General features: G+C 40.5%; 1 protein-coding gene across 13 annotated transcripts in view; it reads left to right on the top strand.

Annotated features, from left to right (window-relative positions):
- Positions 1–24,603, top strand: part of CEP350 (centrosomal protein 350) — a 69,450-nt gene that overhangs the window by 40,010 nt on the left and 4,837 nt on the right. For 12 of the 13 annotated variants that reach the window (XM_030279610.4, XM_030279607.4, XM_072932957.1 and 9 more), the window contains 11 exons: positions 2,195–2,317; positions 5,857–6,056; positions 8,134–8,345; positions 9,556–9,700; positions 12,290–12,450; positions 13,049–13,188; positions 14,047–14,129; positions 14,765–16,815; positions 17,109–17,510; positions 17,598–17,744; positions 18,850–18,972. In XM_030279610.4, coding sequence (XP_030135470.4) covers positions 2,195–2,317; positions 5,857–6,056; positions 8,134–8,345; positions 9,556–9,700; positions 12,290–12,450; positions 13,049–13,188; positions 14,047–14,129; positions 14,765–16,815; positions 17,109–17,510; positions 17,598–17,744; positions 18,850–18,972 — 3,787 coding nt within the window. The remainder of the gene's footprint in view (positions 1–2,194; positions 2,318–5,856; positions 6,057–8,133; positions 8,346–9,555; positions 9,701–12,289; positions 12,451–13,048; positions 13,189–14,046; positions 14,130–14,764; positions 16,816–17,108; positions 17,511–17,597; positions 17,745–18,849; positions 18,973–24,603) is intronic. The other variant, XM_072932958.1, reaches the window with a different exon arrangement.

Below are 24,603 nucleotides of genomic sequence, written 5' to 3'. Positions count from 1 at the left end.
GTAGTTTCATGGCCTTTGTGTCTAGACTGAGTTGATTGCTGTTTTATTCTGATTCCTCTGGTGGCATCTGATAAACTGAACAGCCCAAATCACTGATGATTAAAAGTTTCTGAGGTGTCATATTTCTAAAACTAAATTCCTGGGGTTCCAGATGGTATGAAAATCACCCCATCATCATAGTGGCAAATTCTCAAAGTATCTTTTGAGGCTGGTAAATGACTTAAGATAGGGACTTGAAAAGCATGTGTGTTGCAGACCATGCTGACTTCTAGGGTTTCAATAAACTAATTTTTTTCTTCTAATCTTATTTTTTTCTTAAAAGAGGGTCTTTATCTCTTTTTTTCCCCACAAATTCAACAAATTTCATATGGTGATAAAAAACAATCTGCAGCTTACAAATTTTGAGATACTAAAAGAGATTACAAACACTTGTCTATTCAAGACTCCTTTGCTATTTTTTATCAGCTAGTGACTTTGTCAGTATTGTTCTTGAAATCTTATTTCTTCAAAGTACATTCATTTCTAAGCAACACTTACAATTGCATAAAGACTTATATATTACAAGGGATAGTAGCAGATAAAAAGTATGTGCTGCCTTTAATGATATTTTAGTCATGAGTTAATTATTATTTTATGTAGCTGGAAATATTCCTCACCTGGAGAATACTTTTCAAAAGCCGAATACCAAGATTTGAGATGGAGCAATTACTTTTAGGCAGAACAAGAGGAAATTGTGTGTGATCTGTGTGGTCATGTGTTTTTGGTTTTATGGTTTTAAAAGTCTTGGATTGTTGTATATGTTTAAAGGAGGAAATATATTGTGTAAGCATAAATAATTCTCTAAAACTTGATTTCCCCCTTGTACAGCTTTTGCACACCTTTGGCAGGTGTTTTGGTAGTGATAGCAGTCCTTATTGATTGAAAAACAGCGCTGACTCAGTATCTTTTTTTTAATATCTTGATTTGTAAAACACAAAAGTAGCAATAAGATGTTTGGTTTGGGGGGTAATGATAGCAAGCTGCCATTTGAGGGGAAATCAGGATGGGAAATAGGGCTCAAGGGAAGAAGCTGGATGATAAATACAAAGGAGCTAGAGGAAGGAATTGGGAAAGCCTGCTATACTGGATTTGCTGTACTCCACAGGAAGCTGGAAATCCTTTGGCTACCTTACTTAGGAGGCAGCTTTAATATTTGTCTTGTGCTAAAAGGGGAATGAATGAATAGTTGTGTTTTCATTTTTACTGATGAGTCTGTGTAGCCTGCATGTGAACAGGAGCATGCTCTGTCAAAGAGAATTAACCACTTTCCCCCGGCTTTCCTTGCATATGCAGCATTAATGATAATCTGTGCAATAGCAAATTAAATGCTTATTTTCATTTGCTTTTCATTAGTGTGCTTCTTAGCTTGCATTGTTCATAGAGCTAAGTGGAGCATGGTATTTTTCTGTAAATTTGATAATTCACTAGGAATTAGCTTAAAATGGTAATACTTTTAAGAAATACCATTTTAAGCAGAGCTGTAAATTATGTAGATTTTTTTAAAAAAATAGGTATTATCTTTCTGCAGTTAGTACTTCAAATTAAATATATGAGTATTCTGAGATCAAGTCTGTACTTTGTTGCAAAAAAATCCCAATTAGCAGCTATAATGTGAACGGCAGGTATATCTGGAACTGTCCATGTTTTAAAAGTAAACTATTTCATCTCTTTTTTCTTTGCTCTTTCACTGGTGCTTACCTTACTGTAGAAATAATTCTACTGAAGTTTAACCAGGTGAAGAAAATGTGTTTAAAGTTTCAGACTAGCAAATTGTTGATATTGCAAAACCAGCATGCTCTTTAATACCAATAACACACTCTTTTGAGAGAATAGCATGAGAGGGGTCAGGCTGAGATATGTGAACTGGTGCCTGTGGAAATCTGCATCAAAGTAATAAAACTCTCCAAAATTTAAAGAAAAATACAGCAGTGTGAAAGTAGTTTGTCTTTCATTAACAGAAAACCAAGTGTTTTAAGTGTATGTTCTATAACCTTCTGCATAACAGTGTATAGTTTTTGTACTGCAGATGTTGGGTATTAACTATACAATGTTAAATGCCATTAATTTTAAAGTTCTTTGCCAGATGCTATCCTTTTCTCATTCTTTCTGCCTTAATTGCTATCTTAGTTTTAAACTCTTCCTCCTTATTTTGTAGACACTGCTCTCCTGTTCACTACTTCTTCTCTGTCTTTACGTCTCACCACTGGGCCTCTCTCAGTGTCTGTTTTCCCAACCTCCACCCCAAATTCCAGCTGTATATCTACAACCAATTGGTCAGGTAACTGTATATTTCTCCAGTGATAGACTCTTTGATAGAGCATGCTCTGTTCAGTCCTAGAAAGTCCAGAGGTTCTTCAGCAGTGGACATGGTTGACACTTGCCTCCCTGTTTGCAGATCTTTATCAATGACATAGACACTCCACCCTCAGCACCAGGCTGAGCAGTGCAGTTGATTTGCTGGAGGGAAGGAATGCCATCCAGAGGGATCTGGACAAGCTTGAGGAGTGGGCCAGTCTGACCCTGATGAAGGTCCACAAGGCCAAGTGTCCTGATCCAAGTGCTCTTGGGTCAGGACAATCCCTGCTATCAGTTCAGTCTCAGGAGTGACTCGATTGAGAGCAGATCTTCAGAGAAGGACTTGGAGGTGCTGATGGACCAAAAAATTGGGCATGACTGCAGTGTGCACTTGCAGCCCAGAAAACCAACTCCATTTTGGGCTGCATGGAAAAACAGCAGGTCAAGGGAGGTGGTTCTACCCCTCTACTCCACTCTGGTGAGACTCCACCTGCAGTCCATTGTCCAGCTCTAGGGTCCCCAGTGTGAGAAGGACATGAACCTGTAGGAGCAGGTCCAGAGGAAGCCACGAAAAAATGAAGGAGAAGGAACACCTTTCCTATGAAGAAAGGCTGAGAAAGTTGGGCTTGTTCAGTCTGGAGAAGAGAAGGCTCCAGAGAGACCTTATTGTGCCTTTTTAGCATATACAGTGAGGTTATAAGAAAAATGGAGAGAGACTTACCGGGGTAATGGTTTTAGGCTGAGAGAGGGTAGATCTAGATTAAATATAAGGAAGAAGTTCTTTGCTGTGAGGTTGGTGAAGCACTGGCACAAGTTGCCCAGAGAAACAACCTGTCCCATCCCTGGAAGTGTTCAGGTCAGCAGGGGCTTTGAGCAACCTGATTTAGCAAAAGGAGTCCCTGCCTATGGTAGAGGGGTGAATCTAGGTGATCTTTAATGTCCCTTCTAACCCAAACCATTCCAGGATTCTAATTTCTTATTCCTGCTATGCTCTGAGTGGCAAACAGACAGTTCACTTTGCTCCCACTGTCTGGTTACTACTGCAGAATATCTGCTGAAACCTCATAGTTTGGGCTTATAGTCAATATACCTTAAAATGTGCAAATACAGTTTAGAGCAGCAGGTTAATACTAATGTTTGAAATGCATGGATAAAATGTATGATGTTAGCATCAGAGAAATAGACTTCGAAGTCATGCTGCTGTAATCTGAGTGCTGCTGCTTCCTCATTGCTCCCCCACATTTCCAGCTGCATAGATGCCAGATGTGCTTTTGCAATTTTTTTTTCTGCTTTTGAAAATAAATGTGTACGCTTGGTGTTGCAACTGGAACCCTCTAGAACCCTCTTCAGTAAATATTAAGGCAATGCATCTGCTGTTTTGTGGCTCTGGCCTTTAAAACCCCAGGGTTATAAAAGGGTCTGCATTTTTGGCCATGCTGCTTTGATCCTCTTCTTGTGGTTTTTTTTTGGAATCCTCTTTCTTTCCCATCACTTCTGTTGACTTATCTTTCTTATTAAGCAGTTCTTCTGTGTTAATTATTTTAATGGAAATTTCATTAATTCTCCTGTTTGTGGTCTTCTGGGTTAATTCATTTGACATTGGCTTTTAAGGAGTCCTGCTCTTTTAAATCCATTTATTTCAGCCTTTCTCTTGCATTTATTTCAACTTGACATACCGCTCTCAGGAACCAGTAAACTGCAAAACTTCCTGATGAAATCAAACAGTAGGTGAAGAAAGAAGAAAAAGTTGCTTTTTGCATTTAGGTCATTGTAATAATGACCTCTAAAACAAGTTCCACATGCATGAGCTGCTGGAGTAATTGGAACTGATGTGTGTGCGAGTAAGAGTGGATAGATTTGATAGTGCTGGTGAAAGACACAACATTATCATGACTGTCTCTGTCATGTTTGTAATGCAATTGCTGTTGGTAGTTTGCTGTATTAATGATACCAGCCTGTCAATTTTGCATAAGTGTTGATGATGTTTGATGTTCTTCTATAGAAAGTGATAAGAGTATGCACAAAATCATGGAATCTGTCAGCTTTAAAGTGGCAGACATTCCAGAGATTCTGAGGTGCTTCTGTTTTTCATCTCCTCTTGCTTTGACCAAAAGAAAGAAGATTGTGAGCGTTTCTGACTGGCTTCTGAAACTTTTCTCTTCGTGTCATAACTTGCTCCCTTTGTCTGAATCTGTCTTAGAGAAGGATTTATCTGAATCTCAACCTTTCTGATCAACTGCCAGCTCACTTTTCCAGGGAACAGAACAAACATTGAGCAAACGAGAAATGTCCCTTAGCAGGCAAGACCTGCACATTAGTCACTTGATCATTCCAGTCTCTGTAAATAAAAGGGTTTTTTGAAACATGAGAGACGAAAAAGCAGAAATGAGATTATTATCTGCTTTGCAGCTTAAGCACTTTGATGCTAAGTGCTTGGGATGGCTTGAAAATTATAAGGACATTCACAAAAACAAAGTATCACAAGTCTTTGAAGACTGCCTTCTATAGCACCACAACTTCTGTACCAATGGCAAACTCTCTCTAGCTGGCAGACTATGGTGGACTTTCTACAGAGTGATTCTGTGGCATCTTAAAGTTTTCATTGTAGGAGATTAATAGATTGATAGACACTCTTCTCTAGACTTGGCATGCCAGAGGAAGTGTGTGCAATTGATGTTGAACTTGCTTCCAATTTACTGTCTGAAAGGTTAAGTGCTGTGGTTACTTCAGTGCTCAGAAATGAGACAGGGGCTGGCAAAGAGAACAAACCTGTTCATACCTACCAGATCCTGTGAGAGTTTTGTCAGTTCTAAGGTTTCATGGATCACTTAAGAGCTCTTTGTCAGAAAGAAAATATCTGCGAATTTTCAGCAGGAGATTTAAATCTTATTTCTTCTTAAACTACCAGCCAGATACATTAGTAGCTGGGAAGAAACATTCTGGCATCATTATTCTCTTGATGCTCTCAGCTCACAGTTAACATTCCAAGTGTACCAGTCCATAGAGATGATGCTTAAAGGAAGAAGGATTAAAGCTCCAGGAGGACTATTAATATAGAATCATTTTCTCTTATAATAACATATTTGGAAAAAACCATGGGGCAGCTGAGTTACAATTTTTCTGTCATTGGGATTAGCAAGAAAGAAAAGTTCATTTTCAAATGGTCACAGCTTTCTAGAAGGTTCCAGTTTAATACCACAGGTACATTTCATGTCCTGAAATCGGGAACTTTTTTTTCATTTAGTGCAGACAATTTTAATAATTTTGAAGATTTTTTTTAAAATATAAACAGCCTCTTTACAGTATGATGTAGACATTACTTCCTGCAGAGAAAAGAACCCTTGTCTATTTGTGGGTTTTTTGCAGCAGCACATCAGAAGTCTGAGATATAGCAGTTATTGTGGATATTATCCTAGAAAACAAACTGAACAACTGCAATAGCGGGAATGGTGGCAATGGAGCATCTGGGTGTTGGGAGCTGAGTGTGGCTGGTTTGGCATCGTCCTGTGCTCTGCCTGTCAGGTTCCTCACGAAGCGGGAGCAGAAGCTGATGCAGCGCCGGCAGCACGCGGAGGAGCTGCTGGAGTGGAAACGGCGCCTGGATGCAGAGGAAGCAGAAATACGGAGGATGGAAAAGCAGGCTCTGGCTGCCTGGGACAAAGAGCTGCTCAAAACCAAGATAGCCAAGAAAGAGCTGGGGGATCAGAGTGCTGAGCCCAAAGGTAATGGGAGCTGGGGGGAGGTGACACATGACAAGAGTGAAGCATAATTTGACACAAGGATTGTTTAGGTTTGCAGTTGTTTCCTTTTCTGATATTTTATGCTTTCTGGACACTCTCAGAATCCCAATTTCTGCACTCTTGTTGCCGGTTCTACACCATAGTTAAATGTGTATTTCTCCTTCGCTATATATCCTCCCAAGTGAAAGGTGCAGCATAAGCCCATCAGTCACTTATATATACAATTTTTAAACTGTATTTCTGTCTTTTGCAGTATGGCATGATTGTAGCAATGGAGCTGAACAACTTAGACTACAAGGTCTAATGGCACCAGCTATTTCACTTGTTACTGTTATCAGGATTTTCTCAGGGCCCTCTGGAATTCACCAAGGTTACTAAGACACAAACTGTGCTAAAATAAGAAAGAAGAAGCTGAGAAATCAAATTCCAAAACCACAAGAACTCGATAACAGGGGGTGGCAAAGCGCCTGGACTGTAACCAATCACATCTTTTGAGAAGTGCATGCAAAACACATGAACAATTTCTTTTAATAAGAAATCCATGATCAGCCTGTGCAGTAGAGTTAGAATGTATAAATAAGTACAAAATGTAAACAGTAAGCAGCTTCTACTTAATCATATTAGTTGTCCAGGAGTCCTGAATTTTCCACACATGATCTTTTGCTGGTAGTCTTCTGAACTTGCTCTGTTAAAACTATTTTCTCCAGTAGCAAGCAAAGTATCTCTGCTTGTTAGCTTTAGTAATGTTGGTGAGGAGTCCTGTCAGGGGCTGCTTTACCATTGTCTGTGTTTTCAAAAAATTGAAAGAATTTTTTTCTTCCCTTTGTTGTTAATGCCACCTGTTTGAAATGTGTAGCTGTGGTAAAGTATGCTAGGATGTAATTAGTATAAATGATGCTATTATGAGGAAAAATTGAATTCCCAGATGTTGGAAGCTACGGCTTTACAGTTCTGTTTTAAGTGGATCATGCTGAAGCACAGGGAACTGAATTGCAGTGAGAGAAAGTGATTTCAGGGATTGTTCTAAAAACATATCTGTTTTCCTTTTTTCCCCCACTTTACTGAAAGTAGGCAGCACATCCTTTGAATGTGCAAAGGAAATTCAGAGTAATGCCCTAGTACACTTGTTACTGAAAGCAGTCATGTGGATTTTAGGCATTGTAAGATATTTTAAAGATTGTATGTGTATGGGTCAGTAAGTTCCAAGGAACAAAAATTCACCACAAATGCTGAATTCTTATCAATAAGTAAGAGCTGATTGTACCTACCAGTAAACACTGGAGCACAGCCCTGCTTCAGAAGGAAAAGTCCTTCTCCCCAGCTTTTACTCAAACACTGAATAGTTCTCCATGGCTGCCTCAGTAATGCCATGACTCCTGCAGAATTTAGTAAACAGGAATATTGAAAACCCAAATTATTATTTTCTTTGTTGCCATTTGAGAGACTCATGATGAAATCATAACATTAAAATGTTTTCTGCAACTACTGTAAAGGAAGCAATCAATTCTAAATTCAAGATCTGGCCTGCAGATTATATGCTCCTCCATGACTTCTTCAGACTAATAGTGACTCTTGCCTCTGTATGGTCAACTGGAAGGACAGGTTTCCCTAATAATCTTTTCAGAGTGTGTCGTCTGGAAAATGTTAGAATATCCTGAAAACCTCTTTATTTTAGATAGTCAGCAATCACTGAGAATGTTGGGCAGTTCTCACAGATGCACAGAATCAGTTGGATTGTAAAAAGCCTTGTGAGATCATAAAGTCCAGCCTCTTACTGATACCACTCAACTAGACCAGGGCACCAAGTGCCACATCCAGTTGTTTCTTGAACACAAATCATGTTTTAAATCATACTTCTCTGGTAAACAGGCTTGTTCTTGCTAAATACTTCACTGTCAGCGTCTAGGTGAGTGAAATAATGCGTGTACAGCTAGCAGTTACTACTTTATCTGCAGACAGCATAGAAAGTTTGCCTTTCAACCTTATGCCTTCAGCTTCTGCATATAAGGTGGTTCTGATGTGCTTTTGTGCTTTTTTTTTTTCTTTCATTGACTCTCAGAAACAGCTAGTGAGGAAGAGTCTCCAGTGCCTTCTTGCTCTCATCTGAATAGTGAAAGCTCTATCCCAGAAGATCTTGGCAGTCTGGCTGCCGAGTCTGTCCCATCAGAGCCCATGGGCCATGGACAGCCAGAAAGCCCAGATCAGAGTACAATTAATGAAGAAATGGCTTATTCTGAAGATTTCAAGTCCTCTGCATCACCTGGCAAACTGGTGAGTGAGCTGTTCTGCCTTAGGTACTCTTACACACTATCAGAGAAGTGGCAAGGACAGCCATCCCAATTGTCAAAGTAGAGATTGCACTATTAACTAAATGTGTTTTCTGTGTTTTATGATACCATTTCACATTACTGTGAGTATTCATTGTGATCAGACATGTGCTTTGAAGTCTTGAGGAAATCTTGCTTCTGCACAGAGTTTAGATATTTTTTAAATTGTGGGTAGTCTTGCAAAACATTTTGCGTATGTCACGCAGGTATGCAGTGCTAAGTGGTGGAATACTGACCCAGTTTAGCAGTGTGAATTAGCTGTAGGCTAGCTTGTTGCCATGGTATAAATTCTTTGAGGCCATGGAAGCTATGCTCTGTTTTTCCACTTTGCCTTATTTGCAAGTAATGTATCCCAAAGTGTAGCTATAGGATGAAGAAGCAGACCTGTAATCTCATGCGCAGTCCTTTGGGTTTCAGATTGTGTCTGCGTGTCTGCTTGCTGCTTAATTCTGCCTTATTGTTCTAGTCCATTTGTTATTTCTAGTTGGATGATAATTTTGATGAGTTTCATCCTGATAACTTTGCCCTGTACTCTAGAAGACAAAAAATTCAGTGTCTGTGGGGTAAAAAAACTGCTTATCTAGACTTATTACAAATACTTTCTTGGCAAATTTGCTGAGGAGATAATAATAAAATGTCTAATGTGGGCCAGAGGTTATGTCCAGGGTGTGTTAAAGGTAGGCTAATGTGGAAGCATTAAGCAGCATTTTAGAAGAACATTTGCTCTTGGAGTTTTTGCCTGGCCTCAGAAAAATAGTGCTCTGTTGTTTCACTGATTCAGAATGTTGTCTTGCACCCCTTACATGAAGTGGTTAATTTTATTAGTTTATTTAGTAGGAGTTCCTATTGCTGCAGATGACACAAATGTATTGAAACCATGTGAGTCAGAGCCATGTCAGTTCACTTAGGTGGTAGTAGAGTAGTCTAAGCAGGCTTATTGAAATCTAGGCTCAAAGTAAGCAGGCAGCTGTTTCTGCTCTTGGTATTACTGTTTTATTGTCTAGCAAAGATTAAATTCTTCTTAAGATTTTTGTATAGGTGCTACTGTTTGATATGTCCTCTGTCCTGCTGTTCTTTCCTTGTAAGTGGCTCCTGATGACAGTGGTCTTTTACTTTCAAACTGCAATTACTTATTTATCCTTTTCTTCTCTCAGTCTCCTCCCAAAAGCAGCATATCTGTATCAAAGCAAGACTCCAGCAAAGGCAGCCACAGAACTGGAGGACAGCTACATTCACCTGTGAAGTCCCACCAGACATCTCACAACTGGTCTGATGAATCTTTATCTATGACACAGTCAGGTAAGTGTAATACCCACTTGGGTTTATATTACTTTTTCAAAGCTTTTGCTTTTAACAAACTTGAAATGCAGACATAGATGTGGAGAGGCAGACAAATTCCTGGAAATTGCCAAGGCTTGGTGTTAGTGGGTGTATTTTCCTATTATGTAATTTGATCTCTTCAGCTGAAGATCTTAATATAAGAAGGATTATACTTTATATCCTCTTCTAGAAAGTAATATAGGTTCTGCAAACGCATGTGAAGAAGATAAGAGTCAATAGTTAAGGTGGTCCTGGGATTTAAAAATCCCTCCTTCTGCACCCAGCTCCAGAAGCAGAACAGCTCTGTTACATGGCAATATGGGAGAGACCTTTGGGGTTGCTCTGCCATGTGTAGAATCAATGGATGCTTCAGGATATAGGGGTTTATTTGTGGAGAAGGGTTTGGTCTGTGTGCAGCAAAATAGGGCTTAAGGTGGCATTTTAAGCTATAAAATCTCCTGCATGGACTCATTCTATCCTTTATCCAGTACCCAAGCTGCCTGTCAGTAAATGTTGAAGGGAGGAATGCTGGAAGTGAAGTGGTACAGAGCAGCCCTTTCCCTGCTGTGCTCTCAGTCATGTGGATTGCAGGGGTTCCTGAACTTCCTCCAGTGGGTCACCATCATCCACTCTGTTCACCTGGGAAGTCTGTTTTGACTCTTTCCACACTTTTTTAGTCTCTAGAACATCTTATTTTCCTTCTTGTTTTCTTTTATGGTAAGTCTTTAGTGGAAAAGGAATTAGCAGGTTCTCTTGTGTGTTTGTGATGGCTGGTAACTTACCGTGAGAAACACCTATGTATTTCCACTGAGTAATCTGTGTTGGGATTCTGTTTGGAGAGCAGTTTCCAACACAGTGAAGCTTTCAGCACCTTGATAAAGTTATTTTAAAGCTCTGACTCAGCAGTCATGTAAGGAAACCATTATGAAATATAGAACAGTCAACAGCAATCACAAAAATAAGCTTGTGTAAAACAAAATATTGACAGTCTTTGATTTCAAATTTTAAAGAAAGGTATATGAGGTGGGAAGCCAATCAGGATGGTGCTGGTTTCACAATAAATCATTCCATTCTAAAGAGACAAATGTTCTGGCCTGCTGAGTAACAACGAAGTCATTGCCCTGTCAGTCTGATGCAGGCGTGGACAAGATCGTCAAAGATGAAAGCATGTGCAGATCTTTCCCTTATGAGTTGATCAAGAAATGCTGTAATTACATAGTGGTCACTTACTGTCAGGGAGGAGCTGTTAATTACAGTGGCATCACAAAGTGCTCCTGACTGCAAGTGAGATTCCATTCTTTTTGTTTGGGTTTTAGTGTTTTGTTTTTTTTTTTTATTCTTTGAATGGTTAACAACAGTTGTTAATGCAAAAAGAATACAGGAGTTTGATTGCATTTACTGGCTGTTGTTAAGAATGGAATCCTTAATTATGGTAGTTTGTTATGTTCAGAAAAGAGGTGGATTAGGGAAATGTCAGCTGTTCCTGCTAGCTGACCAAAGCATATTGGTAACTGACTTTCTAAACTACCAAGTAAAGTAACTGGCATTTATGAACATCCAGAAAACACTACAGGTGATACTGAGCATTAGAAAAACAAACCAGCCAAAACCCTCCTCTTGGGAGCTGCAGCTATAAAGAGGAAGGGGCTCATCAGCTCAAGGAGGAGCCCCCACTAAGGCTATGTCAGGTAATACTTTGAAGAGTTTTTGATAGTTCATTGTCATAGCAGCAATCTGGGACAAGGATCTTGTTTTGCACTATGTTAGTATACATTTAAAACAAGAAACAATTGGACGAGGTGGGTGGTAAAAACCAACTAATAAGAGACTGAGGCAGTCTGTCTGTAGAGTCTGAGAGTTTAAGAGGAAATAAGGAAAGCTGTTACAGCAGAAATAAGAAAATCATCAGTTATTGGTAGAATTGGTTTACCATGCAGAGATTAGATCTGAGTATCTGGGGAAGTGACAGTCTCTGCCTTGTTCATACTGACTACTGACTGCCCTTCCAGCTGCTGGCCAGTCAGCTCTGTATTTCATAGATGTATTTAGTCTAGGTGACAGAAAATCTGCATGGACCAGAAACTTGTACTTGGTTTGAAGTCCACTGTCCTAAGTGGCATTCTCATCAATTAAGTGTATTCTGCAACTTGAAACTCTGTATTATAATTGTAATTCTGTGTTTCAGATATATTTTTGGTGTACAGCTCCGAATTGTATTTTTAAATATAAAAATGAATTTCTGCAATACCCAGCATGACAAGCAGCTAATGTTAAAGGGCATTACCATGTGGTTGGTGTGAAGAAGCTTGGTAACAAGTTATGGTATCACAGCCTATATCTTTTAAATTAAGCAAGATGAAGCATCTTTTATATCTTTCCCACATAGTAGTGTTTAGAATCTGAAATCCTACCTTAAGAGTTTTGCTATGTTAAATAATATGTTGACATTACATTCTTCGACATTTTTCTTGCACTGTATTTTGTAATTACTGAATGACTGTTTATTGCTTTGGTTAGAATTGTTTTGTGAGGTGCAAGTTTGTAAAGACTAAAACTAAACTTTTTCAGAAACCACCTCTGATCAAAGTGATATCGAAGGACGCATCAGGGCCCTGAAGGATGAACTACGGAAAAGGAAATCTGTGGTTTACCAGCTGAAAAAGGAGCAGAAAAAGAGACAAAAGGAGAGACTGAAGGCCCAGGAAGCCAGTTTGATCAAACAGCTGGAGGTCAGGAACAGAAGAAAGAAGGGCAAAGTAACAGATTGTTAGCCTTGGATAAATCTTGATAGTATGGATGTTGTTAGCAAAATACTGTATCAAAAGCTGTGAAAGGCACATTGTTGTGATAGCAGTGTGACTATTACACAGAATCACAGAACAGCTGGGTTGGAAAGGACCTTGAAAATACTTTCATTCCAATCCCCCTGCTATGAGCAGAGGACACCTTCCACTAGACCACGCTGCTCAAAGCCCCATCCAACCCAGCTATTTAACCATTTCCAATCATGAATCAGAGACTTGAGGCAAAAATACCGTTCCCTTTTAAAATGTCTGTCTGTAATGGGTTGCTTGCAGCATTCTGGGGGTTATGTACATTTATATACATTACTATCCTAGCTGGGATTAAAGATTAGTGCTCATGTAATTTGGTTTTGGAAGTAAAGTAATGAAATTTCTGGGATTTGCAGCTGTAGATTTTGGGAAAGTTAAATAGATTGGTTTATAGAGAAACTGAGTGTATTCTTTATTCACTTAACAGGTTTTGATTGTTGAATTGTAGTTGTGGTTCAGTGTATTAACAGCTGGAATTGTTTTCCATGTGCAGTCATATGATGAGTTTATCAAGAAGACTGAAGCAGAGCTGAGCCAAGATCTGGAGGCATCACCAACAGCCAAACCTCAGATTAAAACTCCATCCTCAGCTGCTGCTGAAAAACCTAAGATCAAGGCACCGCCACTCCATAGGTAGCTGGGATTTCTCCTTCTTCTTTTTGAGATTATTGTGGAGCTGATTGCTGTTTTAGCCAAAACCATGGATGCAAGAAAAATTACTAAGTGCTGTGCCTTAAAGTACTGGATACTGGCAGTTTCCAATTGACCTATTTGCTGCTGTCACCAGACCCAAACAGATAAGATTTACCATGACTGTAATCTTATGCACCTCACTGTTCTCCTGCCCAGCTTTTCAGGCTCTATTTTCAATTTTTTTAAAAATAATAGTAATTTTCTGTTGTGCAAGAATTCTGCCAGATACAGTGCATGGATTATTAGCCTGAAGGCTTTTCTTTCCCACTTTGGTCACTCATGTCCACTGCACTGTGTGAGGCAAACCATTCATCTTTGCAACTTATATCTGGTTTAGATCTTAGGTTTTAAAACATAGGGAATTCATCTGATCTTCTGCACTTCCTACTGTATTTTTAAGCATTCATTTTCTCCAGCAGATGGTGCAATTTTAGTGCATTCAAATAAAAAAAAAATTTAAAAAAAAACCCAAACAAAACAAAAAAACCCAAACAAAACAGAAACAGCCCAACTTTTTTCTCTCCATTTTTTTTTTTTCCTGGAAAGAGATAAAGTTTGCTTAGTCTTTTTAAAAAATTACTTTCCAGGACTCTGAAACTCTCCTCTGTCCCCATTCCCATTTTCTAATGTCACAGTATGTTGACAAAGCAAACTACTTATGTTATAATTATAATGCCACATTGGTGTGGTGTTATAATTGTACATGCCTGTATTTCTATTTTTGTCTATTAAAAAAACCAACCAAACATCACGCTCTTGTGTAACTGTAATTCATGCAATTTGATTTTTCCAATTTAGGCCTGAGACAGCTAAAAACTGGAAATCACTGACTGAGTCAGAGAGATCCAGAGCATCTTTGGAATCCGTTTCAGAACTTGCAGGTAGGTACCTGGAAGAATCCACATAACAGGTTCAAATCTTGAACACTGAATGTTTTAAAATTCTTGAACCTTTTCCTTCTTGATTCACAACGAGGTTTTAAGAGAGGATGGGAGACTTCATGAAATGATAGTGATGGAGCTGTATTTTTTGCAGTTTTATTTAGCAGGATTCTGCTTTTGCAGAATACCCTGTGTATTCGGTATTTAGTTTACTCTTTCTGAGGTGTTTATGAAACCATAATTAAGGTTTATGAAACCTTTTTACTTTCTTTTGTTTCTTGTTCCTTTACCACTTGAGTTCAGATACTTTTCACTGATTTGCAGTTGATGATTATCTCATTATCTCCCGTTCTAATCTTTGTTGTATTTGTGGCTTGCAAACAAATAACTGAGTCCTTACCTTGGGATGCTGGTTAAAGGAACAGAAGTAGAAAGAAAGCTTTATAACTCTGGAATTGAAGAGAAGTTGCTCATGTTCATAGGACAGCCAGAAGTATATGTCTCCAAGGCACCAGATTGTATCATCTTTTAACACAGAAACCTTGATATTAATTTAGTTGCCTGTGATTGTAGTTTGCAATAAAACAATGTGTCTTATACAGTCTGCTGAAATCCACTTTTTATTTTCCTTCAAGATGCTGTGTCATCAAGAGCTGAGAGATCTGTGTCTATGCACACCAAGAAGGTGGCTGTGACAGCTGTCCATGCAGGAGAACCTTCTGGAAGGGCTTCCTTGGCTTCAGTGTTACCAAAGAGCTCCAGAGCAGGATCTGGTGATTCCTCAGATAGCTATTCAGCTCGTCCCAAAGATATGAAGGACATTAGCAGGATATCCCTTGAGTCAGTGAACAAAGTGGTAAATGCATCTGGTGTTGGTCCTACCATTAGCCATAAATCTGAGATTACAGAAGATCTGGAATACATAAAGTCAGAGGAATATGAGAGTGGAGGTTCTAATGTAAAGCCTGTGGAGAGTTCTGATGTCTTGCTGACTTTAGATGAAGGACGGGAGAGTTCACTGGGTCCCGGCTCTGAAAACAGACTCTCTCAGAAGGAACTGTTAGATGTAGCTGTGGAAAGTCTTCATGATACAGAAGAAATCTTTGAACAGAGACAGTCAAATAAAGACGATGTAAGTGGCCCAAGCATAGAGGAGACTTCTCACAAACTCAGCAAATCTGCTGAGGAAAAAGGTGATCTGCTTCCTGAACAGCTCTTGAGTCAAAAAGAGCCATCATACCCTGAAGACTTTGAAGGATCCTCTTCCAGAAAACAAGCTGCATCTGAAGAAACGCTGCCTGGGGAGCACTACAGAGATGACTTTGAGGGATCCCTGCTCTCTGCTAAGGGGAAGTCCCTGAGGGAGCAGTCCCAGCACAGCCAGGCCAGCCGAAGCAGATCCACCAGCCTGGGCAGCGATGGCGAAATCAGTGAGTGCCTCAGTGACAGGTCTCTCTCTGGCAGCGTGCACTCAGAGAGGCTGCTGGAACTTAAGTCCCCAACAGAACTTATGAAAAATGCTGAACGCAGAGATGTGGAGCAAGAACAGGCTCCAGCTTGTTCCCCACTGTGGGCCTCCGCTTCAATCACAGAAGAAACAGATAGTTTGTCCAATTTCAACATTGGAGATAGAGTACTTGTGAGTAAAGTCCAGCCTGGAACATTGCGGTTCAAAGGGCTTACTAAATTTGCCAAAGGATTTTGGGCTGGTGTGGAATTGGATGAACCTGAAGGGAACAATAATGGAACTTATGATGATATTAAATATTTTGATTGCAGAGAAAAGCATGGTATTTTTGCTCCTCCTCAGAAAATCTCTCACATTACAGAAAGTATCGATAGCCACTTAGACACAAATAAGGATGATGAAGACTCATTCTTTGATGATAGACTGGAGAAACAACACAAAGCTGAGCGGAAAGATAGAGAAAGTTCCAAACCTGTCAAAGAAGCTGAAAGCCAGAGCAGAAACACATCAGAGAACTATTCCCAGGATAAAGCTCCTGTGGACACAGCTGTTTCAGAAGCCTCAGCTGAGGGAAGGGTTGAAGAGGAGTTGTCATCTAAAGCAAACAGCATAAAAGAGATTTTTGTAGCTACTGGTTCATTTGCCCAGGAGCAGTCAGTGGTGAATTACCTGAAGGATGCTGTAAAAGAGGAGGCCAGCCACACTCCTCTCACTCCTAGCATTGTGGAAGAGGTTTCCACTGTTCAGTTGGATGACGTGTCAGATTTCCTTTCTGAAAAACTGGAGAGGCAGAAGACACTGGGAGAGGAATGTGCTGAAAAGTTAGATGATCTGTCTCCTGGTGTCGTGGAGAAGCCTGCAACCCCACTGCTGGATTTGCTGACCAAAGAAAAGAACCAGTTAGAAGCACAGCTCAGCCTGCCTCTTAGAGAGGAAGAAAAATCAAAAGACCAACTGGAAAAGGTCAGTTTGCTGACAGACAGTCTACTAAGAGATTTTGTGAAAGACACAGTCAATCAGTTACAGCAAATAAAGAAGATCAAAAATGAGAAAATCCAGCTCAGCAACCAGGAGCTCTGTGATGTGAAGGAGGAAGCCATTACTCCACCCCAGCAGGTGGAACAGCAGATTCCAGATGGACTGAGTAACTTCTTCCTAAGTTCTGATTTGGAAGATGACAGAGAAGAGCTTTCCTCTCCAGACATGTGTCCCAGACCGGTGAGTAGCAGACATCTTGCACTGAATTTAAGAGTTGATTGTGCCTTTGACTGGGGATGATTGAATGAAGAATGTGGTGTGGCACCAGTTTTTCTCCCAGGTTCTGGTGGATGATGTGGAGCTTACCTGTATGCTCTCTATGTGTCTCATATGTTTTTGTGTATCCCAGTGCATGGCTTGCTTTGGTAACCATTTATCACCAACTACATCAGTAAAGCATTTAAAAATGTAAGCTGAGGGACAGAGTGGTGTGACGTGGATTTCACATTTACTCTGTGGCTCTTGATCCGCAGGAGAGTCCTGTGTTTGGTGCCAGTGGACAGGAGGAGCTTGCCAAGAGACTGGCAGAGCTGGAGCTCAATCGAGAGTTCCTGAGTGTGCTGGGAGATGATCAAGACTGGTTTGATGAGGACTATGGCCTGAGTTCCAGTAAGCTGCAGCAGAAGCAAGCTGAGGAACCAGCAGTGCTGCCCCAGGCAGAGCCGCAGAAAGTGCCCACCAAGCCGAGCGAGGAGCCCCTGGCGGTCCCTCACACTGCAGTGGAGGTGGAAGGGATGGTGCATGCAGCAGCTGAGCAGCTCTGGAAACTGAAAGAGCTGGGTCACGATCTTCAAAGCTGCAGCCTTAAAACAGATCTCTGTGGTACCCTCCAAGAGCAGGACACAGACACCATAAACAAGCAGGTTTATAGAAAGGTATGGTCTTCAGACATTCTGGTCTTGCCCTCTGAAAGTTTATCATGGACAAAAGAAGCCATAACTTTTACTTTGTTCTTTGTTCAGGTGGTATTTGATTTAACAAGAGAGATCTTTGGGGAAATCTTTGCTGAGGATCCTAATCTGAATCAGCCCATTTGGATGAAACCGTGTAGGATTGCGTCTGCTTATTTTCGCCGAGTCAAAGATCCAAATGATCTGGATGAAATCAAGGTAGGAAGAAATCTTTATTGAGCAGGGAAAGTAAGATGAAAAACATGAACTGGCATTTACTTGAGTGTTAGAAGATCATAAGAGGTGAGCAAGAGATGAGTTCAGAACAGAAAGATTACCAACCTGAAAGAAAATTTGTCAGAATGGTCCTTTTTTACTCAACAGATTGGCCTGCCTGTCCTTATGACTGCTACTGGTTGTTTTTAAACCTCAGTCCTCTGTGCAGAACTAGCAGGATGACCTTGATTTTATAAAATTGGTATACTGACAGCCTGCTGCTGTAGCAGATTTCCTGTGGAGCTCTGTATGGCTAAATTGGAAGGGATCCAACAGTAGGGTTGGGCCAAATGGGATGAACTAGATTTTTCATTCAGACACACACACCTATACCAGCCTCTCTGAGGAAAGCAGGAGTTGCTCAGAGGAACCCAGAATTTGACTAGTGAGGGCATTGTTATATATGGCAAGCCAGAGGAGCCCTCCATGTTGTTGGTAGTAGGGCTCAAGGAAGAGAAAATCACAGAGCCTGGGGGACAGATAAGAGCCTGACTGGACCTAGGTTAAACTTGCAGGGCTAGACATTGGGAAAAAACTTGTCTCCCTTAAAGCCTTCCACAAAGAACCTTCCATATGGCTCGTCAGGACACAATTGAAAACTTCCACCTGCACTGTTTCTTCTGAAATTGAGGGAGTTGACTAAATTTTGATTAACCTGCTGAAGACACAGTTTGTTAACTGTCTAGGAAAGCAAAGAAAAGAAAGAAATTGTATGATCTAAATCTGTTATTTGAGAAGACTTTCAAAAGCGTGTGGCTGGGGACAGCAGGGAGACAGGACAAGGACACCAAATTCCCACCCTGCTTTTCTTTAATATTTTCCCATAAAACAAATTGTCAGACTCCTGTTTGTGTAGTGTTGAAAGTGTCTCTTCTCAAGGTTGAAACAGCAGTGGGTGTCTTGTTTTCCCCCCCCTCCCCCTTCTGGGTTTAATAATCGTCCTGCAAGCTGATGAAATCTGTAGTGTGACTTTTCAGGGGAGCTGCTTTGTGCATACCTTTAATTTCTTAGCTCAAATGTGATAAATCTCACCTTTACTGTTCTGTAGAACTTCATTGCAGCTGAAGTACTGAAGTTGTTCAGCCTGAGGAAAGAGCCTAACCACAAAACAGACTGGCAGAAGATGATGAAATTTGGGCGGAAGAAACGAGACCGGGTGGATCACATACTGGTAAGTGGATGAAAACAAGCAATCTTGTCTGATACTGTCCTCTAGCCTGAAGTGTGGCATATGAATGTATTTTCAGTATTCAGTCATGCTGTTTAAAAAATACAAAGTGTACATGAGGTGTCAGAAGTCCAGTGCCAGTGAGGGAAGGCGACTTGAGTTAATTGTTCCTACTCATTTGACTGCATATAAATTCACTCACTCCCAAAATGTTTGAAGTATGAATTTCCAGAAGGAAACAATGAAAATTTGAACTATTTGAACTTTTTCTTTGAGATGGGAATATGTTTTCCTCTTACTTTAATATAAAATGTTTTTATTTTGAAGTACTATTATTTAATTTGAGACAGTGATACAGAGAATGTAATTAAACTAGTGAATGCAGCTGCCACTGGGGCAGAGACAGTTCAGTGTTAAAACTGCCTAAGATGGGGCATGTCTGGCTGTGTACAGTTTTTGAAAGTTATTTTGTTGTCTTGTATTGCCAGGATGGTTAACATCTTTATTTGCTATAATGATAGTGAAGGTTCTGCTTGGGAATTTGAGTCATCATTAACACTGCTTCACTTAATTACACCTGGAATTGATTCCACACAACGAGCACATATGAGTAATTTGGAGTTGTGGGTCGTGTGGTCTTTTAATTGCCCATCACTGGAGGGTTTCCAACACAGGGGTTTAATTGTATGTAAATATAATATCTATTTGTAAATCCCAGTACATCCTGATACACTTGATTCTGGGATATAGAGTTTGTTAAAGCACACACAAAGAAGTTTTATGTTTAGATCCCCAAGGGAACTAATATTACAGCTATTATGCATGTATACCAACTTCCTAATTTTTTTGCTACATAGCTAGAAAGAAAGATTCCTGACTGGAAACATTTGTTCTAGTTGAAGGCATCCAGAGTGCTTCAGGTGATGTTTGAAGTTCAGACAGTCCAGTCTGTGATTTACATGCAGAGCCAGATATCAAAGATTAATTGAGCTTTGATAATTTTGGCTTAATAAATAATGTGTTTAATTTTATTTTGTTTTCACAAGAATGTGGTAATAAAACTTTAGCTGAAGACTGGGAGTAACTCTGTGAAGGTTGCAGCATGCCGTGCTTTAGGAATAAGGCAGTCCCAGGAGCACTTCTTACAAATTTATACTGTGATGTAAGGCACTATCAGAGGAACTTTTAACTGAAAACCTAAGGAGATAAGGCAAGAGAAGCTGAACACTATTTTATTAAGTCTCTGTGGAACATGAAGTATTGGACAGCTGTCTCTGTCTCCTAGTCAGCCTCAGCTTAAAAGGTCATGTGGTAATACATACCCAAGGCCAGAAGAGGGTATGCAGGTGCAAGACCTGTCCCCAATAGCTCATGGGGTAGCCCTAAACTGAGAGACCACATTTAGGATTCTCCACATTTTGTTGAAAGTGTATTCAAGTAGTACAAGAGAGCAATTTCCTGAAAGAGAAAATGAGATGGTTTTTGTAGGTTTAGGCGCTGTAGAATTGTCTTTGAAAATCACAATTCGAAATCCTTAGTTCCACTTTGTGTGAAGATGTAGCCAGTATACACTACTGCAGTGTGCAGGGGATGTCATGTAAATACACACATGAGCTGATTGATTCCCCACCTTCTTTGGATGCTTGTAAAGACAATGATTGTTAGAATAAAACATGATCTTTTTAAAGCAGAGGTGAATATTCTTAGGCTTCTTGTTACTTGAATTTAAACTTACAGCACAGTTTCTTCCCAGTTTCTTCATTTCCATTTTAAGTCAAATTAACCTCAAAATGAAAACATCCCTTCACAGTTTTCTGCTGAGACACCTGTGTATTTTAATGATACTGAGAAGCTTGAACACACCTGACTGTCCAGTTCTGTCTGACCCAGGAGCTGGGCATGACTTTTATTTCTTCTGTAGGCACAGTGGCAAATGCCAGGCTTTTTGACTGAACTTGTTCTCTCCCTGATTATGCCTGGATGTGCCATTCTGGGTTTATAATATTAAATTTAATTCCCAGTGGAAAATTCATGCCTGTGGGAAGGGGCACAGCAGGAGAGGCAGCACTGGTGATCTCTGTGACACTGGGACCTCTAGGCTGGCCATCACACCTCCTGGGAATAAAAGGGAGAACAGGATGGATTAATCCTGTGCCTCCTTGCTCTGCCTTGAGCTTTGCAGCTTCCTCCAATTGCTGCACGTTTAGTTGCATTTTCACTTTGGTCTGTGCTTTCCCAGCACTGACACCAATGTGGTGAGTCATGTTTTAGTGCCAGTGACAAAAGAACATCTTCCTCTTCGCCATTTTGCAGCATTCTTTTTGTTTTCAATCAGGCATCTCTATCCTCAGAAAAGAATTTATATTGGGATTCTTCAGGGATCCCTCTGATATGCTAGATATTTCCTCCAGTTGCTAACATTTACAGCAAATCTTGGCTTTTAGTAAACATGTACAGGAGTTCACATTCGTGAAAAGCTACTTTGTTTAAAATCAACTTAAAGGAATGTCTGTTTGCTTTGTTCCCTTTTTGTCCTTTCATGTTCTTCGTTTATCACATGTGTGCTGTCTGTTCTTTGTGGAGAATGTCAAATGTACATTTCAGTACACCAGGGCTGCCAGCACCTTTCAAAACCTGTTTTTAAACTACAGCAGGAACCCTCATATCTCCTTATTTAAATTCAGGTGCTGACAATAGGTTGTTTCCACTGTTTTTTTTCCACTTGTCTCTTCAGCCAAAACTCCCTGTGCTGATCTGTTTGCATGGGGCTAGAACAAACTCTGCCATTGCTTTCCCTGCCAACCCCCCTTCTCTTTTATGTGGAGCTTGAGAAAGCAGAGCTCACATGATACTGCCAAACCTATGTGTTTGGTTTTCACACCTGAGGAGCTTGCCAGCAGAGTGCTGCAAAGTGCTTGATCTTCTGACCTGTTGATTTAACAGCCAAAATGTTTCTCTCTGTGCAGAAGCTCTGCAACAAAGCAGGGCTGTTCCTACCAAGCTGGCTTAATTGGAAAGCTTGAGATGCCACTGCTGCAGCACCCCAGATCTAAACCCAAGGGGAGTGCACAGTAAGAAGAGACTGAAAGGCTGTTTGTATGCTGTGTCTTAAGGTTTCCAGGCACTCTGAGGGCAAAGGGCTGTGGGACTGCACCTGCCTGCCTTCCTCCTGCTGGCCTTCTTCCAAGACACTACTTTATACGTGGATGCTTTTTCTTTTCAGTCTCCCAAATAGTCTACTGACTCCTTAAATGTAGTATATTTTAGAGATATTCTTAGTTTGAACAGGAATATCGAGAAATCAAAACATGCTAAGTCACTCTCTAAATTTCCTTCTGATTATATTACTTTATGTGGGATTTTTAAGGTGCTGTGACATTTAGTAGAGGGCCAGCAAGATCATGTGACCATGTTATCTTCTGGTTTTTCTTTTGTTTGCATGCCTTCCTTCTTTAAATGTTTTTTTATTTTATATAAAAAGTGTGCATACAAAAAAAAAAAGAAAAAAGGCACAGAGAAAAAAATACCACACATCCTTCTGCATTTCATCACTCTTTATGTTTTCATGTAGGGTAGAATTCAGTTTCATTAAAACTGTAGTTTTCCTGACTTCACCCAAATGCAGTTTCTTCCTGGTATCAAATATGTGAAGTTTCACTTTTGTCATAAGAAAGTGCAAAGCCCATTTCCACGCAAGCCATGATAGTTGTCAAATATTAAAGAAACTGTCTCAGTTACTTAGGAGCAGTGTGATCCACAACAAATGGATCAAATCTTTCCCAGACAAAGGAGTTGCAACTGCCTTGGCTCAGATGTGCAGCACAGCAGTCTCCACATGTATAAACAAGACTTGCCTGCAGCTGCAAATTGCACATTCTCACAGTTTTCCAAAAATATGCTTGAGGAAGTCCTCCTAATGCCAAAGGAAATTGTGCACTCTGCCTCTGAGAGAGGGAGGAATGATATAGGCAAGAGAAAATTAATCTTTGATACTGTTTTTCTTTCTGGTGTTATTAAACATCCAGCCTTTCTCTGCCTGGATCAAGTACCTTCTCCCCTCTCGTTTACTTTTACTTCTTTATCCTGTGTATCTCTTTTCACTGTTTAGCACAGTAAAGAAACTGTCTTATCACACAGTTGTCAGGGAGACAGAATAAACAGCACCTTAGCGTGGATCTGGACACTGGGGTTTATTCAAGGCCAGTGAGATCAGAGTTTTTAACCTGCTTGATTATTTTACTCACTAGCTTCCCCCACCCTCAGTGTTACCTTCACTAAGTCTTGGCTTCACTTCTCAGCAGTGGAGCGGCTGCTGGCCTGGGAGGGCTGGGCAGAAAATCCAGCCAGTCCTATGGTGCAGCTGCTCCAGGTTACCAGCCTTGGTAGAGGTCCCCGGGCATCCCCTGGCATGTCTCCACCCACCTCTGTTGTGTTCAGGATCTTCCCCCATTTCCAGGATTTTTCCTGCAGCAGCCATCTTCACCCTCTCCCTTTGAGCCCCCTATTGTTTTTTTCCCCAAATCACTTCTGGTTTGAGGGAATCCTTTTTCAGCATCAGCTCTTCCTTTCATGACCCCTGTCTCTTTCTTTTCCTTATCTAAATAGTCTATGAAGCAGATACATAACACGTGATCAGTCTGCAAATTGCTGCTTCTATCTTGTGCCTCTTTACTGATGGGAGGACTTGGGACATGCTGCTGTCTATCAGAATTTACAACCAGCACATACAGGTTGCAGGCAGCACATATCTCTGTGAGAGTTCAGGAGTCTCTTTCAGATATTCACCCCCATACAAACCCACACCCAATTATCTACCACTTGTTAGCCTTCCATTTAAATTATCTTTCACCTACAGCACTCCTTCAGAGTTTGATTGCAAATGGTGTTGCTTCTTCCTTATTAGTAACAAGCCTAATAAAGCCATTAATGCCTTGTCCTTGACAGCTGTGTGGGAAAGAGGCACTTGCTGTGGTTGCACAGATTTGTAAGCAGGCAGCGTGACTCGTCCAAAGCTGTTTGCAGGATGAGATCCCTGCCCCTCTCCCCAAGCTCTCTTAAGAGAGGGAGAAAGGAGCTGTCAGCCTGAAGCCCTGTGTCTAACCAGGACCTTACAAATGGCTGCAAACCCTGCAGCAGTGCCAGTTCCCTGGGCTTCCCATAGCAGGATTTTCTTGGGCTTCACACTCTGCTGGGGTTATTGAATCATCATTGTGCCACAGCAGCTGTCAGCCTCAAAACAGACCAGTTTCTGGGAGGTTTAGCTTTAGGCAAAAGGAAGAGCATGTGTTGGGCTATGGTTCATGTTACATGAACCATAGCCCAACACAACTCTGTTACATACTGCTCCTGGGTTAGTGGATTTTTCAGTATGTTTAACCTTAGTTTGGCAGTGTTCAGGTGTCTGCCCCACTTGTACACTGTAAATGTATTTTGAGGTCAGAGTGTAAGATTTATGGGCAAAGGAGGTTTCTGCTGAAGCTGAGCAGAGCCTTTAACAGGTTTTGTTTGTCATTTTAAATACAAGTGATGTTTGCATTCATTTCTTCTTTTCTAAAATGTTTGAGCTCTGTTAAGTTTTTTCTGTAATACTGAAATGGTCAGTAAGACAAGTTTTTAATAAATTTAATTGAAGAT

This window comes from Taeniopygia guttata, chromosome 8, assembly GCF_048771995.1.
Source record: "Taeniopygia guttata chromosome 8, bTaeGut7.mat, whole genome shotgun sequence".
Taxonomy (NCBI): domain Eukaryota; kingdom Metazoa; phylum Chordata; class Aves; order Passeriformes; family Estrildidae; genus Taeniopygia; species Taeniopygia guttata.
The sequence above is the reverse complement of the archived record's forward strand: the minus strand, read 5'-3'. Positions and strand labels throughout refer to the sequence as shown.